The 27,178-nt window shown below is 31.7% G+C and overlaps 1 protein-coding gene across 1 annotated transcript in view; it reads left to right on the top strand.

Moving 5' to 3' along the window:
* Positions 1 to 26,755, top strand: part of Teh1 (tipE homolog 1 phospholipid transfer protein) — a 229,794-nt gene extending 203,039 nt beyond the window's left edge. Inside the window, exon 4 of the mRNA XM_076773464.1 lies at positions 26,235 to 26,755. Coding sequence (XP_076629579.1) covers positions 26,235 to 26,306 — 72 coding nt within the window. The 3' untranslated portion in view covers positions 26,307 to 26,755. The remainder of the gene's footprint in view (positions 1 to 26,234) is intronic.
* Positions 26,756 to 27,178: the final 423 nt, after the last annotated feature.

The raw sequence follows: 27,178 nt of genomic DNA, 5'->3' as shown, positions 1-27,178 counted from the left end.
CATAGTGGAAGTAGCCTTATAGTATGGGGCTGTATGGCCGCAAATGGCCTGGGAAACTTGCATCTCATTGATGGAATAGTAGACCAATTTAAATATTTAGATATTTTAAAATCAAATTTGAAAGACAGCGCACGGAAATTAGGTCTTTCTGATAATTACTATTTTCAGCAGGATAACGCTCCCATCCACAAGACTCATTTAATTAGAGAATGGCTTTTATACAATACGCCTCACGTTCTGGAAACTCCTCCGCAATCACCGGACATAAATCCAATTGAGCATATATGGCAAGAATTGAAACATCGTTTGCAAAAATATAAAATTTCAAATAAAAATGATTTAACAAATGCTTTGCAAGAGGAATGGCAAAAAATGGAGAGAAATGTAACAAATAATTTAATTGAATCTATGCCCAGGCAATTACAAGCGCTTATTGATAATATTGGATATCCTACAAAATATTAATTACTATAAATATGACTGATTCACGTACAAACAAAATTCTGTATGAATACTTTTTTCTCGCTGATTTTCTTACTTCATTCGGCATTTGAGATTTGTCTGTTGTATTTTTATTTAAGTTACAATAAAATTCATACTATCTGAAAGCTGAGTTAATTCCCTAACTGTATGTGTGCCTTCTATAATTAAAGTTTTTATTGTTTAAACTGAACGTGTTACGGTGTATGGTCACTTTCTTCGGTAACTGTACCAGCGTACAAATCCTGAACGGAAAAGGTTCTGATTGACTGCGACTGGCTTCTTGCAGTAGCATATAAGACACGAAATTGTACATACGAAAGACATACAAATATTGTTGGAATAAATGCATTCACTTCTTTCTGTTAATATATTTATTATAACAATGATAAGAATAACATATAAAGGTCTTAAAACATACACGTGCTTTCTCGCATGAGAGTCCCTCGCAACTGTTTGCCACGCCACATCGGCAACGGCTTTTTCGCGCCAGACGTTCGATTGTTTATCGATCGTCCACGAGACGATGCCAACCTATAGGAGTCACTCGTCAATATATGGTTGCCAACCATCAAATATAAACCTTGAAAGATAGCGGCACATCGCACGAATTACCAAACGAACGAGAGAGAGACGACCATACAACAATCAACAACGACACACAGTCCACAACACATTCAACCACTTGCATATCAGCAGACGTGCAAGTAGAGCTCTTGTAGTTGTGCTGCACATTGCACCCGAGCGCTCAACAGTTCGTGATGTTACGCGAGCTTCCTGGTATAGTTCGGACTACGATATAGCAAGCTCGTAAAATCAAGTAGGCGTCAAAGTAGAGATGTTTCAGTAACCGGGATAGGCGAATTAACAGAAATACAAACAAATAAGGGCCTTAGACCATAGCTAGAGTCGTATGAAGAAATGTTTTTTTATCCAGTGTCGTCATTTTTAGGAAGCCATTTTTAGAGGTACCGTCAGAGGTAAAGATCTTACTCAGGTAGAAAATGAAAAAGGTAGTGCAGTTACGAGACACAGAAAAACATTCCAAATATTTCAGGTAATGACTAGTATTTACATGTTTTTCATTTGTAAATAAAGTACCATTTATTAATTGAAATACAAAATATATGTACACTATCATTAATTTATTATTGGCATTCTCAAACAAGATGTCATGCACGGACCCAAATGTCGCTATAGCAGTGGGTGCAGACTCTCAAGAGTTTAGTTTACGACCTCGTTGACTATACTCGATCATTGTGCGTGTAACCGACGAAGGGCAAGGACAATCACCTTTGGGCATCGAGGTAGAATTCCACTCCTTCCGAGTTCGTGTTCGCTGAACTTTTCGCGTTACACGTCGCTGGTAACTACCAGGGTGTGGACGAAGAAACTTTGTACACGACGAAGAGAATATCCTTTTGTGGAAGTTTGTGTACGGTCGTTTCGTAAGCAACGTCGTTTCTTATCTTACTTACGCCCGGCTCTCGGATTTCAATACTCGAAATGCAACTGTTTCGTATAGAAAGACGGTGGAAATAGTGATGGGATTCGAACTATTTAAAGATATCTCGAATCAGGGAGCGAAACTCAAGAAGCCCCTTTCGCGAAACCATTGTGATTGTAAGCTTTGTACGTTCCTGGGAGTCTTGAAATTCTCGAATTTATTGTACGTCTTGAGATTATCGAGAATTTCACGAAGAGGATCTACGATTGGAACGAGTATTTTTTAAATTGAACACAAATAAGCAGGGACTAATGAATACGAAGAAACTTTGTTAGTTTGATCCGAAATGGAACTTTGATATTAATTTTTTAATAAATTGTCAAATTAATATAAAATTAAGTTGACTTTGTTCAGCAATATTTGAAGAATGTATCAAGAATTAAACATTGCAATTTCAAAAGAAAAATTCGCTTTTTAACAAGATGTCTGGCTCCTTTTTTAGGATATAATTACTAAATAGAACAACATGTGTATAAGTAAAATTCAAAAGAAATATAAATATAATATACAAAATTCAAAAGAAAGAAATTGATTTTATGATTATTCACAATAGTTTGGAGTTTTTAGAACAAAGTAAAAGATATTTCTGCGATGATTATATTTTTCTTATATATTAACATTTGTGTACAGACTTATTTTATATACATACATGACGAGGACCTAAACTCTCTAGAATCTTTTATTTTAAAAATTCCAAACTATTTATCAAAACATGGAATTTATGATATTACAGAAAAACGAATATTTTCTCAAGCGTTATTATTTAATTTTTTATATTGCTAATTTAATTATGGTTTTTGATTGCAATAAATATTACAAATAAGTTCTGGGAAACAATTAAAATTAAATTCAGTTAATATAAATTTTTTTTCACATATTTGACACATAGTGTTGTTGAAAAAGAAAGTCGAGAAATAAAAAATAATTTGAAAAGAATTTCAAAATTTGAATATGAGCTTCAGTTTCAGAACTTTCTAGTCAAAAATAATTATCGCAAGTGCACCACCTGACGCAGTTGTTGGATTTTTTTTGATTTTATAGAAATTGTTGAAATTTTAACGAAGAACACTATTTTTACAAAAATTTCTCCAACAATTGGAACTTCATTTTATTTACGAAACACTCGTTAGAATTGTAAATTCTCAACAAACGTAAGAAATGTTTACAAGGAATGTACAAACAAGATTTTGTTAACGATAATCAATCTAGTTTCATATGATAATTATGAATAAATTCTTCAGTACCGCAATAATGCTAACATGCAGCATCAGCGATGTAAAAACTTTTAATGTTTTCAAGATATTCAAGATTTCTGAAAATATTCAAGACTTTTAAATTATTAAAAACTGTCAATGTGTTCGTAACTTTTAAAATATTCAACATTATTAAAGCCTTCGGGACGTATAAAATATTCAAAGCTTTTGAAATATTAAAGATTTTCAATAAAAGTGAAGCCTTGATCCATATTTTAGCTTCGAGCTAGTCTCGTAAGATTATGTAATTTAATTCTCCACATTTTTGTGACGCTTGGATACTTCTGACAGTTATCTTGATTTTTAATTTATTAATTATTCTGTTAGTACTAAGTTGTAGGATACCAACTAAGTTACTATTGTTGTAGAAAAACATTTCAACAAAAGAAGGAATAGAGTACAAGACTATTAAAAAGAATATTGCATTGTTTTTTCTTATTTGACACACCAATTATTGTCAAAATGAAAGATCCGATTACTATTGTCTCCTCAATAAAAAGTAAAATTCATATATTAATGAAGTACGACAATACTTTTGTGTTACATGTTTTTATAAATGGAAAACTTATTACATACTATAATGTTTTCTACAGGGTGTTCGGCCAACACTGGGAAAAATTTTTTTAATGGGAGATTCTAGAGGCCAAAATAAAACGAAAATCAAGAATATCAATTTCTTGACTGAAGCTTCGTTAAAAGGTTATTAAAAAATTAAATTAAAAAATCTCAAATCATTCTGAAAAAATTATTTTTGGTTACGGGAGTTAATTACAAGCATTTTTGGTCAATAGACATACTCTCGAAATCCTACGCACTTTCTAGAAAAAAATTCGAGATGTAAAATTTTTCGATAAAATTAAAAAATTTCAAATCGTTCTGGAAAAATTATTTTCGGTTCCGGGGGTTAATTACAATCATTTTTGGTCAATAGACATACCCCCGAAATCCTGAGCATTTTCGAGAAAAAAATTCAGTACGAGCGAAACTTTAAAAGTTAATAACTTTTTAACAAAATCTCCATCAACAAATTAGTATTCTTGATTTTCGTCTTATTTTGGCCTCTAGAATCTCCCATTAAAATATTTCCCAGGAGTGGTTGAACACCCTGTATATTGTTAGCATCCCCGACTCCTCATAGTAATGCATGATGTTTTCTTTTAATGCCATGTTTAATTAATGGTCTGTTTCGACTTTTAACAATTATATATGTAATATAGGTATAGTGAATTTTAACATAAAAATTTTCTATTTTCATAAGAAATTAGTAACATAAAAATGATGTATTTTTTATGGTATTAATTACACTTTGTAATCGTATTTTAGATTTTCTGTATACGACGTTTTAGGTTTTATTCGGTGTTTCAAGTAAAAGAGTTAATACTGGAACGTTTGAATAGAAGAATGTTCGAATAATCGAAATTTTATTTTAATACATTGCAGCAAAATGTGGGAGATAGAGTACAAATTTTAGGTTTGGATTAGATTTATCGTTTCATCTTTCCATTTAGGAATTTTGAATATATCTGCGAGATTCTATTAAATCAAGCGACCATCGTTCTGGGAATTCTCGCCGAAAATCCGATAGATTAAGATAAGCTGGATAGATGGAAGGCGAGGGTCGTAGCTGATGTACACGACCAGTGGCTTGTACCGCGATTTTCGTGTAAAATTGAACTCAAAATTTATAGTTCTGTCTTCTGAAATTGTCCTAACACGTTTTTCGAACGTGCATACATTTCCAATAACTTAGGTTTCAAATTATTCAAGAAAATTGAGGAGTGTAATGGAAAAAAATTCAAGTTATTAAGATTATAATATTGATATATTTATGTGTAGCTTATAAATGTTCCTTGTTGTATGGAGAAATCAACCATGGTTGACTTAGATTAATTATTATTAAAATTATTTGGTACGTTGACACTCGCGAGACTTGTAAAAATGGAGTATCCATCTGGAGATGATTCTCGTTAACTGATATATTTGTAGACCGAATGCGAGTTTGTATATTTCTCTTGTGAGTGATTGCATGAGAATGATTGTAATGTGAATGTCAAATTTAAAGAAGGTTCATATGACTATGTTGTGAGGTTCTAATTGGTCGCAGGATGTACTAGATTGGGGAAGCTGGAAAGTGTTTCAAGGAAAAGTAGAAGTTATTAATAATAATGTTGAGGTTTCTAAATTTGTGAAAGACATTTTAATTTAGTAACATATAAATAAACAGTAAATCTGGAGTAATTTTTAGACGCACAGAAAATATTTTAATTGAAATAAAATGCTTCCAGAACATTCAAGTTGTTTCAATTTGGAGGGTAACCAAATCAACGAAATATAAAATACCTGTAAAGATTTCAAATCCACACGAAAGATTTGTTGTCCACAAACAAAAAAATGTAGATCGTGTTATGGTAGTCATTATATATATAGTGCTCTATAAATTATTAAAACGAATTATTCTATTTTACTGAGTTTTACGTATTATGATAGTTTTTGCCTTCTCATACACCGTTGGCTTGCTCATAAATAACATTATAGTTTCTGTTGATCGATGACGCTGGAGAATTAAAACAATTTTCTCTTAAATAACAATATCATATAAAATTATTTTTCAACAAATTATTGCATTAAAAATTTCCACAAGTCGTTCATAAGTTTCAGAGTCTATCAAAATATCTACATTAAATATTCTTGTAAATCATCCTTTCCCTTTTCCCGAAAATGGCGTTGATATCACTTTGTCTTGTACTCTTGCAAATTACACTTTTTGGGAGCCGAGCGTATCGTATCAATTTAATGTATCTCCATTTCCAATTACCCTGTCACGGGTATTTGTCGGACCACAAGCATTCGATTCGGGAATCCAGTTCGGTGATTCGACGGGATTTAATCCTGCAGATGGATCCTCGAGTACAAGGATGCCCGTAAAATTCGACTGCGACCTTTACAGAAATGTCAGCAAACGTTAAACAGACAGTTAACGGGGAGGAAAGAACAAACACGTCCCCTCCTGCCGTCGCGTTTTGTATCCCCGACGGAATTGAAGTTACGATATGATTACGAGCGTCGCGGTGCCAAAGGATATAAATTTTAAAAACGGTTCCCGTGCCTCGTACGACCGAACCGCGATATTGGATCCGTTCAGTTCACGCATTTAATAAGGCCTCCTGTGGGCGAACGGCCGAGGATGGCGGTTGGGGAATTTGATTTTGACAAGGTCAAGGGCGCTCCCTTTCCCTTGCCCCAGGCGTCGCTATTGACAGCAACCTCATCATCGTAAGCCGTGACTCCTCTCTGTTATGAGAAAAACTGACAAAGTATTAATCACAGAATCATGTAAGAAAAAATGCATTGTTTCACTTAAGGGAATATTGCTGTCTAGGCTGTCATTTCTTCGGCCTTTTTTTGTAATTTTTTTTTTAACGACAGGTAGGTTGTTTTGTAGTGACATTTTGCAGATATATTTATTCGTCTTATAGGTATGTACAGTATTTTTTTCATCAAAAAATATTAAAAATTGCAAGAGTTATAACTTCTTGTTTAAAAAAACGCATTTAAACTGGCTTACATGATATTTCAAGATCTAGCAGACCGATTGACTTCAAATTTGGAGAGAATATTCAGCAGACACGCCTTTATAGCTGGAACTAGAGATTTAAAAAAATATTGAGTTTTACTATTTTTTTTTGATACGCTGAAGACAAAAGAACGATTAACAAATAGAAATTCGAAACTTGAAGCGTCGCCATTTCTTTATTTATCAGGATTTCGACTTCTCCCTAGTTCCTGCTATAACTACAACCTTCCTTATGAAGATACTTTAACCCCCTCTGTTTCAAATTATCTGGAATCCTGGAAGCCGTTGGAGCACCTTTTCCAAAAGAGCCATTAAATAAGAAGTTATAATTCCCACGATTTTTAATATTTTTCCATGAAAAAAATATTATACGTGCTTATAAGATGAATAAATATATCTACAAAGTCTCAGTACAAAACAGCCTACCTATCATTAGAAAAAAAATCACAAAAAGGGCCGTGAAATTGACAGTCTAGACAGTAATACCTCTTTAAGAAAAAAGCACAAGTTTTCTTCATACATAAAATGTTTGCAATGCAAATTATAATTCATATAGTAACTCATGGAATTTATCACATGGTAGTACAGTTTCTATCCCTTTGTGGTGGTATTAAGTTTATGCTTGGGTGTCGTGCTGGTCGGAATTAATTTTCGTTGAACGAGCAGTAATACATAATATGTAAGATTATAAAGAAGAAAGCAAATTTATTAATTCTTTTTTTAACTTTAGTCACATGTAACGCAATAATATGTTTTAATTCATTTATACCACTCATTGAAATCGATTATAGATCGAAAGCGCCACGTAGTCGATCGGTGGAGGCGCCACCATAATATAAGCGGATGCGCCACCTTTATTCGTTAGTTCGTCTTGTGACACGTACGAGAGATGTATCAAAATATAATATGCTTATAAAAGGTTAACCACGGGTAAACCATGTTAACTCTTGCCACGTACTTCATCAATACCACTATTCTCATTTTCACCATTTTGCTCGTTTTTCACTTCGTGCTTTCACTCGTTTGCTTCACTGGAACTATGTCACTACCAAAATCACTATTATAAATATTATCAAAACAACCGTTATCACTTACTGTATCAATGTTAGTGTTAGTAAAGAGTCAAAATAAAATTTCTCATCGCTACTTATAATTTCATGGCAGACTTTTTTCGGTAACTTTCTTTTTGCCATGCCGGAGTATTGTTTCTAAAATATTTTAAGAAGCAAAAATGTTTAATTGCACAATTTGTGAAATATTATTTCGAATTCTGTGTATCTTCGAATCTTGTTGACTTGGTATAATATAAGATCAGTATGTTTCTTTGCTGTGGTGCAAAGAAGCTAGTATTTTTGGGATATAGATTTCTTAGAAGAGTTAATTTTTTTACTTCTTCAACTTCTTCTCGGTAGATATAATTCTTCTGTCGAGAACTATCTCCACAAGATGACTTATTTGTACGTATTAACACTACCGATATTCTTATTCTTATTTGTCCTCCATAGAATGTTCAAAATTATATATTGTTATTACTGCTATTTTTGAAATTAGTATTTTCATGCTTTTCCTTCTGTAAGATAAATGTAACCCAGTTCGTACTTGGTTTCATTACATTACCTTTAAAGTCTGTTAAAGCGTTAAAAGTAAGGGTTATGGCACAACGTGAATTGCCACTATCGAGGACTTAGCAATTTCTCGTTTTGGTAAGGATCCATCGAATCCTTAATCTGAAGGACCATCGATGGAATTTAATTTTGTCCTCTTGTACTCCGATAGTAACGACGTGTCATAAACCTGCAAGGTCTTGGGAACTGTTAGTGGTTCTTGACCGTTGACCATTTTTAGGGAAGTTAGCAAGGTCCTCGTTGGTCAACGACCAACCGCTCATCGACAAGGAAAAACTTTGACTTTTCTAAACTAGAAATTAACTAAAAATCTTAGCACAAATACTCATTAATGAGAACTCTTAGTAATCAATTCGTCAATCAGATCTTAGTACAAATATACTTCAAAATTCACTTGTATTCTGCGGAAATATTCTCATACAGTTCACTATACGAACATACATACATCAGTTAAAATACTCGCATAAGGTTAAGTCGGTGTTTCGAGGGTCGCGAAATTTCAAATCAATTCAACGAGGAGGATTCACGATGCAACAAAGTCTGACATAATAGTCTTCTCAAGAAGATCTCGCGTAAATGGTTACGTTTCATTGGGATCGTTAATCTCAAAACTAAATAAATTTCTCCGTAAAAATCGTCATTTGGTTATACGCTGGGTAATAAATTTTCTTCGATCTTAAGTTCTAAAAAATGATAGTTCGTATTTCGAGGTGTCCCTTTATCAGACCGGAACACTTTCTCTGACAGACGATACTTCAGGCATAGGAATACTTCAGTATCTATGTACGTTTATGGACCTAGCGTCGTCGCCCCAGGCTTTAGGAGGGTTCACGATATTACCCAACCTTTTCTGCATGTAGGTTAACACCTTCAAGAAAGACGAGATGATCACTCATCCAACCGGGCCGCAGTTAAACAGATCTAATAAAAATGCACCATCCAATTCAACCAAACGCAACCTCTGATGTTACAAAGTGATACAATTTTGAGTTCATATTTAATTATATCAAAATCTTTGTGAGTTAATTTTAAGTCAAACTCTTGTAACGTTCAGTTTATTTTCATTAAGCCTATGTTCATTATCAGGCAATATCGTTGAAATTCTGTTCACCTCAATCCTTAAATAGTTTCAACGAACCTCTATTAAGTTAAATTATTTAGATACCAACAGTCAATCTGATTCGATTAAAGTCAATAACATAAATCTGTTGACAAATAAAGCATTGCTATATTTTGAAAAAATGACTTTCCTACGTAATTGAACTTTTCATTCATTTTTACCTATTTTATTGGTATTCAAAAATACAAATTAATTAAGTTAAACTCATGCAGATTTCAGTTTATTTCCATTAAGCGTATGTTCATTACTAGGCAATATCGCTGAAATTCTGTTCACCTCAATCCTTAAATAGTTTCAACGAACCTCTAATAACTTAAATTATTTAGATACCAACAGTTAATCTCATTTAATTTCAATTATCCTTGGTTAAATCTGACACCAGTCTCAGCCGATCTCATTCAACCTAAATCAAATTAGGTTAGCCTTTGTCGGTCTATTCAATCTCAATCAATTCCATTCAACTTGAGCCAATTTCAGTCAATCTCAGTCAACAAGCAGACAATATTACTGAAATTTTATTAATCTGAGTTAAACAAACATTGATCTTCGTTCAACCAAAGGCAACTTCGGTCTACTTTAGTAAACCAGACAAGAATATTAACGAACAAGTAATGACCTCAAAAACAGATGTAAAACTCAATCTAAATCAACTTCTGACAGTCGTAGTCGTCTTTAGCCCACTGGTGTACCAACATCAATTTCAAACAATCCCATTCAATTCCTATTCACTTCGTTCAACCTAAGTCAACTTTAGCCGATTAAATCAGTCAGTACATAATATAACTCGATCTGCAATAACTTCATTTAAACGAACGTCAAACACAATCAATTTTGTTCAACCTTAGGCAACCTCGGTTGATTTTAATCAAACAGGCGACACTCTATTCGAATATCTATTAAACAGATGTCAACCTCAAACAATCTCACTTAATCCTAGGTAATTTTAGTTGATCTTAATCCATTTGTAAAAAATATCACTGTACTACTATTAACATCTGTTAATCAGATATCACTGTTGCATTTATTTTTGTCTCTTGTTACCGATTAACTATGCTCTCCTATAGATTAAATATTACTTTATCGTTTATCGTGCATGAGTTGCCATTGCAATGGCACGATGATTTGCTTCGGCACTATAATCCCTCTGTTTTTTTATCCCACATTCTGAACGATATAATCGCAACTACGACTATTCCCATTAAACTTTTTCTTGATCGTTAACGTTACTATTGTCCGTTCTTAAGCTTTTACGACAATTTCTACCTAAAAGCCATTCTGAAATTGAATATGTAAATATTTAATATGAAATATCGCAATTGCTCGATCAATATTATCGCAATAATGCTAAAGTGCACTTACAAATTGGAATCCTCGAAGAATATTGATCAGAAGCGTCGCGTTGTAGAATTCTAACTTCCAAGAACTCGATTCGCTCCGTTTTATTTTTCTCGAAAATTACCGTAAACAGTTTCGAGTGTGCATTTCCTCGAATCAATAATACGCGATCAGTTTACTGATATAATAATGTTGACACGTATCTGCACGCCAAAGGGAAAGGAGAGCAACTATTCCATAATCGATCATTTGGTCTCGCGACAGTCACGAACGATTCGTTCCAACGTGGGTAAACTAAAACTGCTGGCATAATTACTACCGCCAGTATATTGCTGCATGCGCTCCAACATTTTCGATGCACGATATTGTGAAAATACGAAGAGGCAAGGGAAATCGATAGCAGAAACGCTTCCATATTTCGCGCTAAATGGAAATTCCGTTCTCGGGAATCGATATTTTAATAGATGCTGCTAGAAACCGAAGCGAATCGATCACGCCCAGGACCCAGTTCTATTTAACGCTTATGCAATTACGCTACGCTACAATTAATGTGACAATAATATTATTATATTCAGTATTTATGATATTCCTAAGGTATTCTTGAAAAATAAACATTTCCACTATTAGGTTTCTAATTACTTGTTACATGAAGATTTTCTTTCCTTTTTCTGATAATGTGAGCATATAAGATACATTTGATAAATAAATTATACAGGGTGTCCAATAAGCAATGGTGTAGTACAACCACTAACGTGGTGATTCCACATCAAGAAGTGAATCGAAAATATAGAATAAAATTTTTCCATTAGAGGCTTTGTTTTCAAGGAAAACGATTTTAAAAATTTGTGGGATTGATTTTGTCATAACATTCTGGTACCTTGAATTTTTAAAAACATTATAATGTAAAGCAATATCGTTTATATTGAACAGTTAAGACAAATTATTATAACATTTTAACGATTAAAAACTGTCACATTGAAGAAAGTTTGTTGAAATTTATTAAGAAGAGTACAGTTATGTATGTATTAAAATAGACAAAATTTTGAGAAATACCTTATAACAATTAAATTAATAAAAGAATCTGTTTCGAAAGTGAATGTTCAATTTTTTGTGTAACCTTGAGCATCGATTAAAATTAATTCGAATAGAAATACATGTAATATACAAAGAAATCTAGTAAATCGAGGCATCATAGTGCGCCATACCCGATAAATTTTCAAAGTAGTTTTTCTGCAAAACAAAGCCTCGCGTGAAAAATTTTTATTCTACATTTTCGATTCATTTTTTCATATAGAATCGCCATGTTGCTGTTTGTACCGCGGGTTACTGGACAAGCTGTATATTATATGGTTCTATGGAGAAAGCATTAGAATTAAATTAAAGTGAGACGATCGTTTTACTCGATGGCTTCAAAAATTCAGAGTTTGTTTTGGTTGTGTCAGCAATTGGGGGAGGAAAGTATATTTGTCGACGTTTAGGATTACGATTAAGACAATATAAATGAATACAAGGTAGGTATAAATACAAATAGTTTTACATCAGTATCTGCATAAGTCGAATTTTTATATGCGATAAATAGCTCTCAACCACTGTTTTATATTGTATAAATATTTTGATCTCTATTTTATAAATCTATTTTATAAATATGTTAAAAATAATATTTTTATTTATTGCACATTCTACATCTATTATTCTGGCTGCACAAATGCTGTATGTCCATTTATTTAATAATACAAATAAAATATGTTTAATACAGATTTCCAGTAATTCAACATTTCATAATCTTCAGAAGTTAGAAGATAGTATTCTCATATATGCATATATAAGATTTTCTTCGGACTTCTATGACATCTCATTTAAATGACTTTTATATACTCCCATTTAAATCGATCCAGCTGAATATCTCCGAAACTATTGATGATATGTGTGGCGTTACTTCCCATACTCGCCACCAGAGGGGTTGCGCTCTCACAAGCGCTCGATCGACTCCTCCATTGCTATATATACATTCTTCGCCCGACTTCTCAATATGCTAGAAAGCTTTACTGTCCACTAACATGATCTCCTTTCCTTTTCTACCCTCCTACGATCTTTCTCGAGATCTTACCACCAGCGAAGCAGCGCCACATATATGAAATAATATTAGATAAAAGTTTTTAATGGTTTAAGGAGGCACGTGATTACTCTAGTCACATGAGTTCGTATAGATTGTAAAAGAAAACTGGCTTTCACTACTAAATATATTTATTTTGTAGAGTAACGAAGGTAAATATTCTAACTTTTAAGATACAAATGAAAAAACACAGTTAATGTATGTAATCAATGTATACTAATGTATGTAATCACACGTGGAATTCCACACGTTCACTCTGTGCGATACACTTCTTTTACACCTTTTTATAATACTTTCGGGATCGCCGATCCTGAAGACTAGTTCGATATTACCTCTCGATTCAGTTTAGTAATGTTCGAAAATAGAAATATTAAATGAATCATCCAACAGACTGTTGTGCTTTGTTGAGTTTGTTGTTGTTGAAAGATATGTAGGTGGTCTAGGGAGTTGGCATTTCTTTCTACTTGGCGTAGCTTTCGCTGCCAAAAATGATTTTTAAGTTCGTTGACTTTGGTTCAGATTTGGTTAGTAAGAGAATTTCTTATAAGTTTGTACAGTGGGTAGGATGTTCTTTGGTGTTTACGTCTGAATCTGTAGCGGAGTTTGATTAGATTCAGGAGTTCATGATCTGTTTTGTTTGGTTTGGTGAACAGATACACTTCTTAATATGTGTTTTATCCTTGTATTTATTTCATTACCTAATTTCTAATTGTTCATGAAATTACTTTATTGATATGCTAACTTATTTGTGAATATTTCACTGCATTTATTTATTTATTTGCTAATCAACGGATTAAAACTCTTGAGTCACGCAATCAAGAAGAATGAGAACGAATGAGACACTCTAAATGAAAATAGATTATTATCAAGCATTTCTGACATCAAAATGCAATATTCTGGATAAAGCATTGTTAAAAAAATTTATAAATACTACTTTTGTAAAACAGTCCAAATTTAGATTTTATTTAAAATATTTAAGTCGTAGATCAAATTCAACAATTGGTAACAGAAATTAACATCTAACAATCTAACATCTAACATTAATAAACATAAAAAGGGAAGTTACATCAGTCACTGCTAATTGAAGGATTTGGATTGTCATTATCTGCAATTATATTTGTTGCTGTTATTTCTTCATTATCATAGAAATTTAACAACGTCTAATTGGCAATAGAATCATTATACAGTGTACATCTTATTGCAATTTTATATCCTATTTTACCAATTTTAACTCGATAGTGCCGTGATATTAAATTTGTACAGTGTTTGATAAACCGTGTATTTATTGGAATCATAATTTTACCCAAACGAGTTTCGCGTAATTTTTATATTTCCCTACGGTGCTGTAAAAAATTTAAATGAACAGAGCGACCGCTTCAATGCCTCGCTAAAATTGCTTCCGCATCCCGTCGCTAATGAAATTTCTCTTCAAGCAGATCGATTATTAACCATTAATAAGTCATGCTGGATTTCCACCGGGTACACCGACTCCAGCAATTTCCATCTCACGGTGCCTTCGACTGAACATTTTTATAAATTTTAATATCAGATAATCTTTATCCTTCAACGATGTGCATTTTTTGTATTTAAAAAACGGAGGCAATAATCCGAACCGAAATACTTGGAAATGATTGATGTAGAATTGATGTAGAATTTCTTTTATAGATGTGCAATAATTTTAGTTAAACAGACGTCAAGTTCTATCTGAATCAACTCTAAATAATAATTTTTATTTAGAAAACAGAAGTAATAATCCGAATTGAAATACTTCGAAATGATCGATGTAAAGTTCCTTTTATGAATGTGTTTTGGTCTTTTCAAAGCATCACAACTTATTAAAGAGGAAGAGAAAACAAGAAAGGAGCTGGAAATATAATTCATAAATATTCTTCAATATAAACGATAAATATACAAGGAAAGAAAATTTTGATGCACTAATTGAATTAAGAATTAGAAAAAGTGTACGCATGCGTGGAAAAATAAATTTTCTTCAAACAATGGCGAAGTGTACTTAAAAATGCAGCAATATAGGTAAATAAATAAATTAATTTTGTTAACTTGAAGATGATTAAAATTTGAGAAAATCTTTTTGGAAAATGCATGCAACTTAATAAGAAATATGGAGGGAATTGACATGGCCATGACCCTCGTTATCGATTCAATGGTATCGAGGTGTATGCGCGGTCTGATCATAAACAGCCGTGACTACTGGCCATCTACGGCCGACCTCATACTACTTGCCGGTTTGAAATGTTGGTTGGATCGAACTATGGCAAAAGTTTCGTACTTACGACTTGCGTCATAGTTCTCGACTACCGTAATCGAAAAATACGTTTCAAAAGAATGCGAAAATACCGTGAACTAATCTTGAAAAATAATTGCGAACCTTTCTGGTTACAAAAGCATCGAATTGCTAACTATTTAAATAAATATAATATAGTTTATCAATTTCTAAAAATTGAGACAAGTTGTAACTCTTTTTTCAATGAAGTTACAAGAAATTGATACAAGAATTTTATTATTCAATGCACTTGTGTTGTAAATGAAAGGATGTTTCTTTTCATAAATTGGTTCCCTTAATTATTTTGCATATGAAAGTGTTGAAGTATGAGCATCGAAAAAGTAAAACTATAAAATGTACAATAGGATTCAGGTAACGTTCGTTTTAAACGAAAATAGAGAAAAATTTGATATAGATTAACGATATCAATTATACTATGATAAAATTTGTTTCCACGTATTCTGAATTCGTAAAGATTCAGGAACATCTCGGTTAACTATTAAAAGAAAGCTTCCAAAAGTGTTTAAGTTATGCAGATTTGATTCAACACTTTAGAAGATACACCTGATCCTTCTTTAACACGATATTTTTTTATAAAATTTAAAAGTTACACGATTTCCATTAACATTTCTCATTTGCGTCTTTTCACTTTTTATTCTATTTTTAATGTAGAAGTTATATTCGAGTAAATATTTATAATTTTAATTCTCATGTCATTGATTGAACAAAAGTGTGGAGCATTGTTTGCCAAACCATTATTCATCGATATTTTTTCTTTATATGACAATCTGAACATTATGGTAATCTATTTTATTGTCAGGCTTTCTAAAAGAACACTATTATATGTCATATTTGATTAACGATATGAAAGTTAATATCGAAAGAAAGAAACTAATTGCGTACTGTGCAACTGAAAAATGAAACGAGGAGCGTAAAGAAGCTATTGTTAAAACGTTTAAGCATTCATGATGGAACGTTTGAACACCTGTTGGAATAAAGCAATCTGCTAACATAAAATCTGAAATATCTCGTAAGATATTACGTTTTCAATGGCCATACGTTTATACATTTGTACGAAGAATGATGAAATGAATCGAATTATATAATAAAAGATTCATAGTTTCATTTAAAAAGTAAGTGCAGGAGTATATTATGCTCACACTTTTCCGCTAAATAATATTATACCATTAAAAGATAGTCTTCGTTGAGGGATTTAACTTTTTTTCATATCAATTTTTTGTAGCTTCACTGAGAATAGAACTGCAGTTTGACCTACTTTTTAGAATCACCCTATATAGTAAATTAAGTTTCAAATCATTTTTTCGATTAGTCAGTCTACGTACTAAACACCGTTTACATGTTAAGAAATTTTATAATTCAAGTTCCTACAAACATTTCCAATATACTAAATGATATGTGCATTTAATTTTCTGGAAACAATAAAAAAAATAAACAAACTTTTTTATTTTCAAGTTTAAAGTCTTTGAAATTCTTTATTTATTTATGTATTTTATTCACCTTGCAAACTACTATCAAATAATAAATTGAAAAACATAGAAACAAAATAAAAAAAAGAAATATGTAAATTTATATGACGACCCTTTTATTAATAAATAATTTTTATTCGAAAAATTTTTCTGTCGCTCTTATAATTTATGGCCTAATATATGTGCTAATTTTTACTAAAACATCCTCTATATATGTAATATAATCCTATAAATAGTACCCATGTTTATTAATTTATTCTCATTAGATATATTGTGCAAATGGAATAAACAGAATTCCAGTTTATTAACTTTGGATAATTACCTATTGTATAACGTTGAATAAGTATAAAACTCAACACCACCTGCATTTTCACTTAACCTTAATACAGCCTACCTAATTTTTAATTCTTTTTAAAAATAAGTTAGATTTACTTAAAAAATATAATAAATAACTTACTACTTATGTTATAAGCCAACGCAGTTATATTTATTAAAAAAATTCCTTTGAGGATTTGATTATAAATTTTCATGGAATTAAATAAAGAAAAAGGCAATATTGGATTTTTAAATACATGAATGCTATATTTCATAAAAGTCAATTATACTTTCATGTCAATTATGCTAATTTCATAAAAGTCAGATATTGGTTAACGAACAACAATATTTGGCGATTTATGAAATGAGGTGTGTATTATAAAATTTGAGGAAAAAATAAATATATTACAAATATATTAATAAATTTTCTCGAGTTTATAGCCATTTCTGTAAAAATAATTCATACATTAACTTGAAATTTGAACAATTTTTAAAACATTTTCCAACACTTCTCCCTCTAATTAAGAAAAGCACTTCTCGCTCTAATGTGTTTACATTTTGAAGGGTGTCACTTGAAATACCTTCTGTCTACAATGTTTATTCTAGTTCTTGCACTCAACACAAGATTCTTTCTCCACATACATTTAACGTTTATCATTAATTTTTCTCAACTATTACTTTTGGAAGCTCTTAGAAGTAATCTATATTCGTATTTTTAACATTAGAAAAGTGTCAAAATGTAGAAAATACACTTTACAATTTAAAACAACATCAGAAATTATTCACGTCTATATTCTTTTAGCAAAAAATTCTTAAAAAGTATCTTTCCTCGCTTGCCAATAAAAATACAAGATTAAGGAAATCCATAACCCCAGAAAATGTAAACAAATCGAGTTTCTTTTTAATGTCTATTCTGACAACATACGTCCTTCTGCACAGTTTGATAAACGATTATTTAACTCTGAGCACTTTAAGTCTATACATTTTTATTTCTAAAATTGAATTCCGTCACCAACATAAGCAAATATTGATAAACAAAGAATAATAACTTTTTGATACAAAAAGTAGCAAAGTAAACAAAATATGTTTTTGAAATTAGTTGCATATGAATTGTGTTATCAAACTTGTTCATGCAGATAAACTTCATAAATCAATAACATAAATCTATTGACAAATAAAGTATTGCTATATTTTGAAAAAATGACTCTCCTACGAAATTGAACTTTTCATCCATTTTGACCTATTTTATTCGTATTCAAAAATACAAATCAGTTAACGCATGCTTTAAGTCTATTTCCATTAAGTGTATGTTCATTACAAAGTAATATAGCTGAACATCTGTTCAACTCAATCAATCCTCAAACAGTTTCAACGAATCCTTATTAACTTAAATTATTTAGATACCACCAGTCAGACTCATTCGATTAAATTCAATTTGAATTAACCTCGGTAAAACCTAATGTCAATCTCAATCGATCTCCTACAGCCTAAATCAATTTAAGTTAACCTTTATCACTTCAATCAATCTCAATCAACTCCATACAACTCGAGTCAACTTCAGTCATTTTCAGTCAACAAGCAGTCAATATTACTGAAATTTTATTAATCTAAGTTAAACAAGCATTGATCTCAAACGAACTCGTTCAATTTCAGTCGACTTCGTTCAATCTAAAGTAACTTTGGTATACCAAAAAACAATATTAATGAACATGTAATAACCTTAGTGAAACAAACGTCAAACTCAATCTAAATCAACTTCTGAGAATTTTAATCGTCCTTATTTAATTACGTATAATTCAGTTAGTTTCGATTATTTTCGCTTGAAAGAAAACTATAAACATTCGTGAAAGATAAATGAATAAATATGCAAACTGTCAAAATGAAGAAATTTATATTTTTTTTGGAAAAAATTCCTAAGAAAACCAAAAAAATGAAATTCAAAACGTCAAACTCAATCTAAATCAACTTCTGAGAGTCTTAATCGTCCTCATTCAATGACGTATAATTCGTTTAGTTTCGATTATTTTCACTTGAAAAGAACTGTGAACATTCGTGAAAGATAAATAGATAAATGTACAAACTGTAAAAATTAAGAAATTTATGTTTTTTTTTGTAAAAAAATTCCTAAAATAACCAAAAAAATGGAACTTGAAACGTAAAACTCAATCTAAATCAACTTCTGAGAATCTTAATCGTCCTTATTCAATGACATATAATTCGGTTAGATTCGATTATTTTCGTTTGAAAAAAAATTGTGAACATTCGTGAAACACAAATAATAAATTATCCAAACTGTCAGAATGAAAAAAATTTATATTTTATTTGTGAACAAATTCCTAAGAAAACCAAAGAAATGAAACTCGAGACGCCAAACTCAATCTAAATCAACTTCTGAAAATCTTAATCGTCCTTATTTAATTACGTATAATTCGGTTAGTTTCGATTATTTTCGCTTGAAAAAAACTGTGAACATTCGTGAAACATAAATAAATAAAAGTGCAAACTGTGAAAATTAAGAAATTTATATTTTTTTTGGAAAAAAATTCCTAAGAAAATCAAAAAAATGAAATTCAACACGTCAAACTCAATCTAAATCAACTTCTGAGAATCTTAATCGTCCTTATTCAATGACGTATAATTCGGTTAGATTCGATTATTTTCACTTGAAAAAATTGTGAATATTCGTGAATCACAAATAAATAAATATGTAAATTGTCAAAATGAAGAAATACATATTTATTTGAAAAAAAATGAAACTCTAAACTAGAATTGTCGCTTAAAACGTCAAATATATTTTCAACAAAATGAAATTTGATCGAAAACCATTCATCTTAAAATATCTTTTCCAATTTCTACGTAAGTCTAAACGTTCTAGTACGTTCCATGCTACGTATGAAAATAGAGATATTCACATTGAAATTTTTTAATCGATAAGTGAAAAATAATACGTAAATTACGCGGTAAAATCTGTCGAGTCCGAGAGAACGTGCTCACGCCTGAGAATATATTATTCGTGCGAACAACGGCGCGTAAATAACTTAAAAATTCCTGCGCGCTCCGTAACGAGGCCCATCACGCAACTGGACAGAAACGTTGTCTGACCATTATCGGGTCGTAACTACTGCGCGAGCTTCGTTGCCTCGTCTGATACGATCGGTCCGTAACCGCTGACAATGGCCCGGCCTGTATTCGCTGTTCTTTTCACAGCTGCATCGATGTAGGTCATGGTAACATCATATTCAGAATTTTTTACAGCGCCACCAGTGAATTGCTACCAGCGTTTCATTCCTCCGGTCGGTTTCTTTCTTCTCTCTTTCCCTGTCATCCAGCCCTCGTCTGTCCTGCTCTTCGCGGTTTCACCCTCGCCGCCGTAATTCTCCGCCGTATTATAAAATCCTATCGCGGCGTGTACATCCGTCGACCACAAAGGAGCCATTGAACGTCTTATCGCGATGAAACGTTCGGATATGAATATGCAATATTCTTGGGACCTGTACACGTGCACGTGGCTCAGAGCGCTGGGCGGTGCGGTGCAACGATTTCTGGAGAACTTGCACACGGTCGCGGTTACCCCTCGAATTCGACAATGGACCCTTTGTAGCCGCAGTTTGGCGTACCTCCATTCTTTGCCCGGCGGCGTAATCAGGCGAACCAATCCACGGAATTTGGGTTAAAGCATTTTTGAGACGGTGAATGGATTGACAGGGATTCCTCGAAACTTAATTTCGGCCAGGATCCGCGGCTACGACGGCCATTGTGAACCGGTCCGGCCATACGCGGGATAGCGGCATAGAAAATTATTCGCGTTTCGCGGAGGCATTGTTCGCGGAAATTGATCCCTTTGAAGTACGAGTCGAGAGTCTAACGTATTGTTCGTCGCGGCCTCTTATGAAAAATATGACTACGCGATGAGGAAGATTATTTGCATTTCGTACGATCGCATTGTTTCCGAAAATTTAATCCTACTCGCATTGGGATGCAGATTTTCGATGCAATTTCACGTGTCACTTTCGTACGAAACGTCGAAAATGTAAGTGTGAAGATCATTATAGCCTGATTTTACGTCTCTGGATCAGCGGGGATCCGTCAATACTCGCTCGGCGGTTGGTGGTTCTTTTTGGACCCAGATAACACTTATTTTTCATTCACTCTTTTCCCCTATTTTCTAAAACATTAATGTTTCTGGTATTCAATAAGCATTTTGTGATTGGTTATATTTCATTAATATTTTAAGTACAAAGGTCTAATAAAATATGTATTCTTCTAGTAACATTCAAAAATATTTAGGACAAAATTACGATATTGTGTCTTCTAACAAGTTGATAAAACAAACATTCCACATTATTATTGGTTAAAAGTCTAAATATACAAGTAATGCAAAATGTAAGATATGGGTTGAAAAAGACTATTTTAACAATAGCCATGCGAATGTTAAAATAGGTTAGCACAAAACTAACCTTAATAGGCTGTTTTCAGGTCAAATTGTTTTATTATTCAGTAGTTTTGTATTCGTCAAGAGGAATAAATTTGCAGGAGAAATCTTGAGGAACTTAACAGCTTTCTTGGAAAATGAATTTAATTTTGCACCAAATTGTTAACAGATCTCCGCCGAGTCAGAAGTGTAGAATTATGATGTAAATAAAATATAGGAAGGCTGAAAGAAGGTTACAGAATAGTAACGTTGTTCCATTTACAGATTATTTAACCCTTAACAGTCAACAAGTTTCTTGTAATACAGTAAAACGTCAAGTAACAAAAGCTCAATTATCGAAACATAAGTGACACAGATAAACAGATACTTCGAAATCTGGATTTGTGTCGTAAATAATGAATATAAATATTTAATTAAAATTACAAGTTTCACTTACTTTTAATAGTAAAATAAAAAAGATGGGGTTGCAATTCGAAAATTAGTTTTGGAGACAGTTTCTCGTTTAACCATTTCAATATGTATAGTATTTCAAAGTGCATAATTGCGAAATTGAAAGCAGATGAATCGAAAGTAATAGAATTTAATAAAAAGACGCGTGAACGAAGTAAAGTGTAAAATTAGTAAAGACAGTCCAATTAAATTAGATAACACGGAAATAGATATTACACAAAAATGAGTGAAAGTTAAATAAGAAATATATATCTTTTAAATATTCAATTTAAAAGAATCAAGAAACTCAATTAAAATCAAGAATTATTAATATACCTTTCATATTATGTTTACTATACGTTTTTTCGTAGAATATCGTATGTTAAGTTACTTAAACATTTGTGTAATTCTTTTGAGAAAACAATCCTTAGTCATGAAGCTTCATTTGGTCAATTTAACAACCAAAATAGTACAAAAGATATAATGGATAAAATTTTTAATATTTAAGAACCATACATTACATAGGTACTTTAAATCCATTGTGTTTACAATCATATAGTACAAGAATATAAGGATATATGTATTCTGTTGCAGATAAAATAGAGACGAAATATTAGTTGAAATTTTGTTACTTTTCCATTATCGTTAATTGTTCCTGACGTTATATTGCAGGCAATATTAACTTCATGAACAAAGCATTGTATCGTGTTTCAAACTATCGAAATTGCTTTTACATTCTCCGCCCAGCTCCTGAAAAATACCTTTGTACGTTAATAAAGCTACAAGCTTGAGATGAAAGTTGTGCAAAATTGCAAATGAATTACTCCAGGAATTATAATTATGAAATGATTGAATTATATCGCAATTTGTTATTCACATATTTCATTCAATTAAATTACACTATAATTCGTTATTCCAATTGGAGTGTAATTACAAAAAGAACGTAATTAATTTACATTAATTATAAATTACAATTACAAATTAATAGGTCAGGACTTTAAACAGAAAGTAATAACTATGACGGTTATTACTTATAAATTTATAATATCATAACAGAAATAAAGTCTGCATTGCACATTTTGTAAGTGCAGTGTAATTAAATTGCGTAATTAAAATACAGTGTAATTGAATTGACACAACTCTGATTCGAATGTCTACAATAGAGTTTTGTTTTGAATCGTTTGATCTTGAAATTAAAAATTTTATTGAATTATTATATAAATATGAAGAATATAAAAATTATATTGAATTGTGTATAAAAGAATACTATGTATTGTGAATTTGGCAAATATTGAAAAATATGAATGTAGTTTTATTAATTGCAATAAAACTCCATTGTAGGAACCGCCAACGAGCACGTAATTAATGATTTTTAATGTCTTGAGCCTTGGAAGCGGTCTTTTTCAAAGCAATCAAACAAAACAATTATTATTTAGTATAACTTTAATTAACATAAATATAATATAATATTTAGAGTAAAAGTCAGACGATCGTAAAACCTACTTAAACAATTTTAAGTTAAAAATTTTTGATCGATATTTTAAATTCGTATTGTCATTATTAAAATAGTTGTCAGTAAAATATTAATCATAACCAACCTGATTGAAACGACCAATAATAACACACAATTGAAACCAAGAATTGAATTTCCCTAAGCGTTGAAACCATTGATTTCCTTCAAGGACTGATCCATTACCTACTCAACAAAGGATCGACGAATAAAAGATGAAGGGAAGGGAACCTAACCATAATGAAAAATGAGACGCACGAAAATATAAAATATTTAAAAATATTCCAATCATAAGAAATATTTCAACGATAGAGTTACAAAAATTGTTGGATCTGGTATTTGAATCTACTTCTACTAAAAGTGAATTGTTACAACTTGATACTCCCATTCACTTTGCCATAATGTTATCATAATTACGAATTATGGTTTATAGTACTATGCATTTTTAAATGAGATCGTGTTTGAATTCTTTTCCATAATCATAACCAAGTAAATCCATAGCCAATACTCTAATAAAAATATAATGAAAGTTAAAAAAAATGTTCTTCTGAATGCTTCACACATTGAAAGGTGTCGACTCAAAAATAAAAATTACTATATATCTAGTTTTTAAGTGATTTCAAGTTGGTCCTGACTTTTTTCATGTGAAATTAAAAATACATTCTTTCAGAAAAGATGTATTTTTTTATAATCGATAATAAATATAATTAATATTTTTTTGCTTAAGTTCAAAAACTTGTAAGACATACAATATTACTTCGATAAATGAACGAATTTTGTGTGTTCTTGTAACTATCAAGGTTTTACTGTACACGCAAGTGTCAAATAATAGTTTTTAACTATAAAAGGATATATTTTATTTAAATCAATATTAGAAAATCAACAAAAATATATGTAATATATTGTTGCATTAAATACTACTAATTCATTAATGAATTAAACAAAATTATAGTATATCATTATAGAAACATTCCTTTTTTCTGTAGTTTAAAGTACCACTTCATGTTCCTATGGATATTAGACTTTGAGTACTTCTACAATAATTTGTTTTATCTTTGTTCTACAAAGACAGTAACATTGACATTATCGACACCTTTTTACTTTTGTTTATTTTCTCTTTTGATGACAACGTTGACAATAAAACTATTCTAATATAACTATGTTTCCTTCTTTTATGTTATTATCAAAGAGCCAATCTTTTTCTTATTTTAAAATTGTCACTATAATTGTATTCAGCTTGGACGTATACAGGGTGTTCGGCCACCCCTGGGAAAAATTTTAATAGAAGATTCTAGAGGCCAAAATAAGACGAAAATCAAGAATACCAATTCGTTAATAGAGATTTCGTTAAAAAGTTATTAACGTTTAAAGTTCCGCCCGTACTGAATTTTTTTCTAGAAAGTGGATAGGATTTCGGGGGTAGGTCTATCCATCAAAAATTATTGTAATTGACCCCCACAACCGAAAATAATTTTTCCAAAACGATTTGAAATTTTTTAATTTTGTCGAAAAATTTCACACCTTCTCGAATTTTTTTCTAGGAAATGAGTAGGATTTCGGGGATACGACTGTTCACCAAAAATGATTGTAATTGACCGCTGCAGCCAAAAGTATTTTTTTTACAACATTTTGAAATTTTCTTTTTTCGTCGAAAAATTTAGGAGCTACCCCCTGTCGATTTTTCTTAAAAATTCGTTTTTGATTTTTAGTAAATTTATTTGACGCCCTACAGAAAAGTTGCGTAATACTTTTTGGTAGGTATCCATGAGCTTTACTTCAGAAAAAAGTTTCATTGAAATATATTCACTATATTAGGAGTTATGGCTGTTTGAAAATTGGACCATTTTTATGGGGTTTTTCTCATTTTGCAGGGTCAAGGACCAACTTTTCAAATATTTTTGGAATTTCTACATATTCCTCACCTAAATACGCGTTGTTTGCTTTTTTAAACATTGTAATCCTCCAATTTGTTCGGAAGTTATGATATGTTAAACATTTCCATGAAATTTCAGGGAAACATATCAGTGTATAGTCAGACATCATTCCTTCGGTATGGAATTTTTTTTCTCGAAACTGAGTAGGATTTCTAGGGTATGTCCGTTGACCAAAAATGCTTGCAATTGACCCCTGCAACTAAAAATAATTTTTCCAAGACGATTCAAAGGTCTTTTTTTTCACCTAAAACTTTCAGCACAAACTCCAATTTTTTTCTCGAAAGTAGATAGGATTTCGGAAGTATGTGTATTCACCAAAAATGATTGTAATTGACCCCCGGAACCGAAAATAATTTTTCCAGAACGATTTGAAATTTTTGCAATCAATTATTAATAACTTTTTAACGAAGCCTCCATCAACAAATTGGTATTCTTGATTTTCGTCTTATTTTGACCTCTAGAATCCCCCATTAAAATTTTTCCCAGGAGTGGCCGAACACCCTGTATATTGATCCTTTTGCAATGCTTTTTGAGCCCCAAAATCCCATTATTTCCACGTTTACTCGTTCAAATGGTATATTATATGCATCTTTAATAAGAATGAATCTTGCTATTTCTATTTTTTTGTTAGAAATTTATAGAATTTTTTAGTCAGTAGAGCACAAGTTAGTAATAATTGCACATAGTTTCAAGCCCGATTTCAAGCCGTAGTATCGAAAGATTTACACTTTTGTATATTAATTTCTTCGATCTTAACACTCCTTTTGTATCCTTCACTCAATGATTATAGACCCGGAACGTTCGAACAGAAAATAACTGAAAACTTCTTTTTGTTCCAGCGACCACTCGATAAGCAATCGCGAGGTCATCCGACGCACTGCGAGTATGGAGAAGTGACGAGGCCCTTATGACGACGCGAGGAAACAGCCGAGAGTGCTCTGGCCCCGTCGCAGTCCGACTTTTAGGCCCCGCCCACTCAGTCCCAATTTCCATGTTGCTCGGTCGCGCAGATCCAACCATTTCCCATCTCGAATCCATCGCACCTTGTACGTCACACCTGACTCTGCTCCTTTCGCCCCAGCACCCTACACACGTACACAAACAAACACACACATGTACAAACTGACACGTGCAGCACCGTGCAAGGAGCAGAATATGTCAGCAGGTACAAAAACAGGGAACGATCCTTCGGGTTAGAAACACTCTTTCCGACTACGAACAGTGTACAGTGAATCCTCGACTCGTGTCAGTTTTTAGATTCATGGTTTGCACGCAGACCTGTGCACTTTTTAAATAACGTTACCCGAAATATTGCTCCAAACAACGGGTGTTTTATTTCATTTTTCGAGGAACAGTTATGTTAATTTTAAACCTGATGGAAACACGCGTGTACATTGCATCTTGATGTCAATAATTTTATTACATCTCTGTTACGTATTCATGTATATCTATATAACTATGCAATTATTTTCTCTGATTTATTTGTCTAATATTGCTTCAACAAAGATACCTATTTGAATATAAGTGTTTAAAGGAAAGTATTGCAAATAATAAATCTATATTTGAAATAATGTAATAAGAAGATACTTTTGCAAATAACCACCATGATGTTACGATATTTGCTTTGTTAAAACGATGATATGATAATGATTTAAGGAAAAATGAAATTACTGTTATAATAAAATTGTGAATGTAATTAAGTTGTTCCGTATAAAATCATTTATATAGTGCATTATTTTGCATATACAACTATTCATAATTTCGAAAACACAATAATTTATAT

This window comes from Colletes latitarsis, chromosome 9 (assembly GCF_051014445.1).
Source record: "Colletes latitarsis isolate SP2378_abdomen chromosome 9, iyColLati1, whole genome shotgun sequence".
Lineage (NCBI taxonomy): Eukaryota > Metazoa > Arthropoda > Insecta > Hymenoptera > Colletidae > Colletes > Colletes latitarsis.
This window is presented reverse-complemented; position numbering and strand designations above follow the sequence as displayed.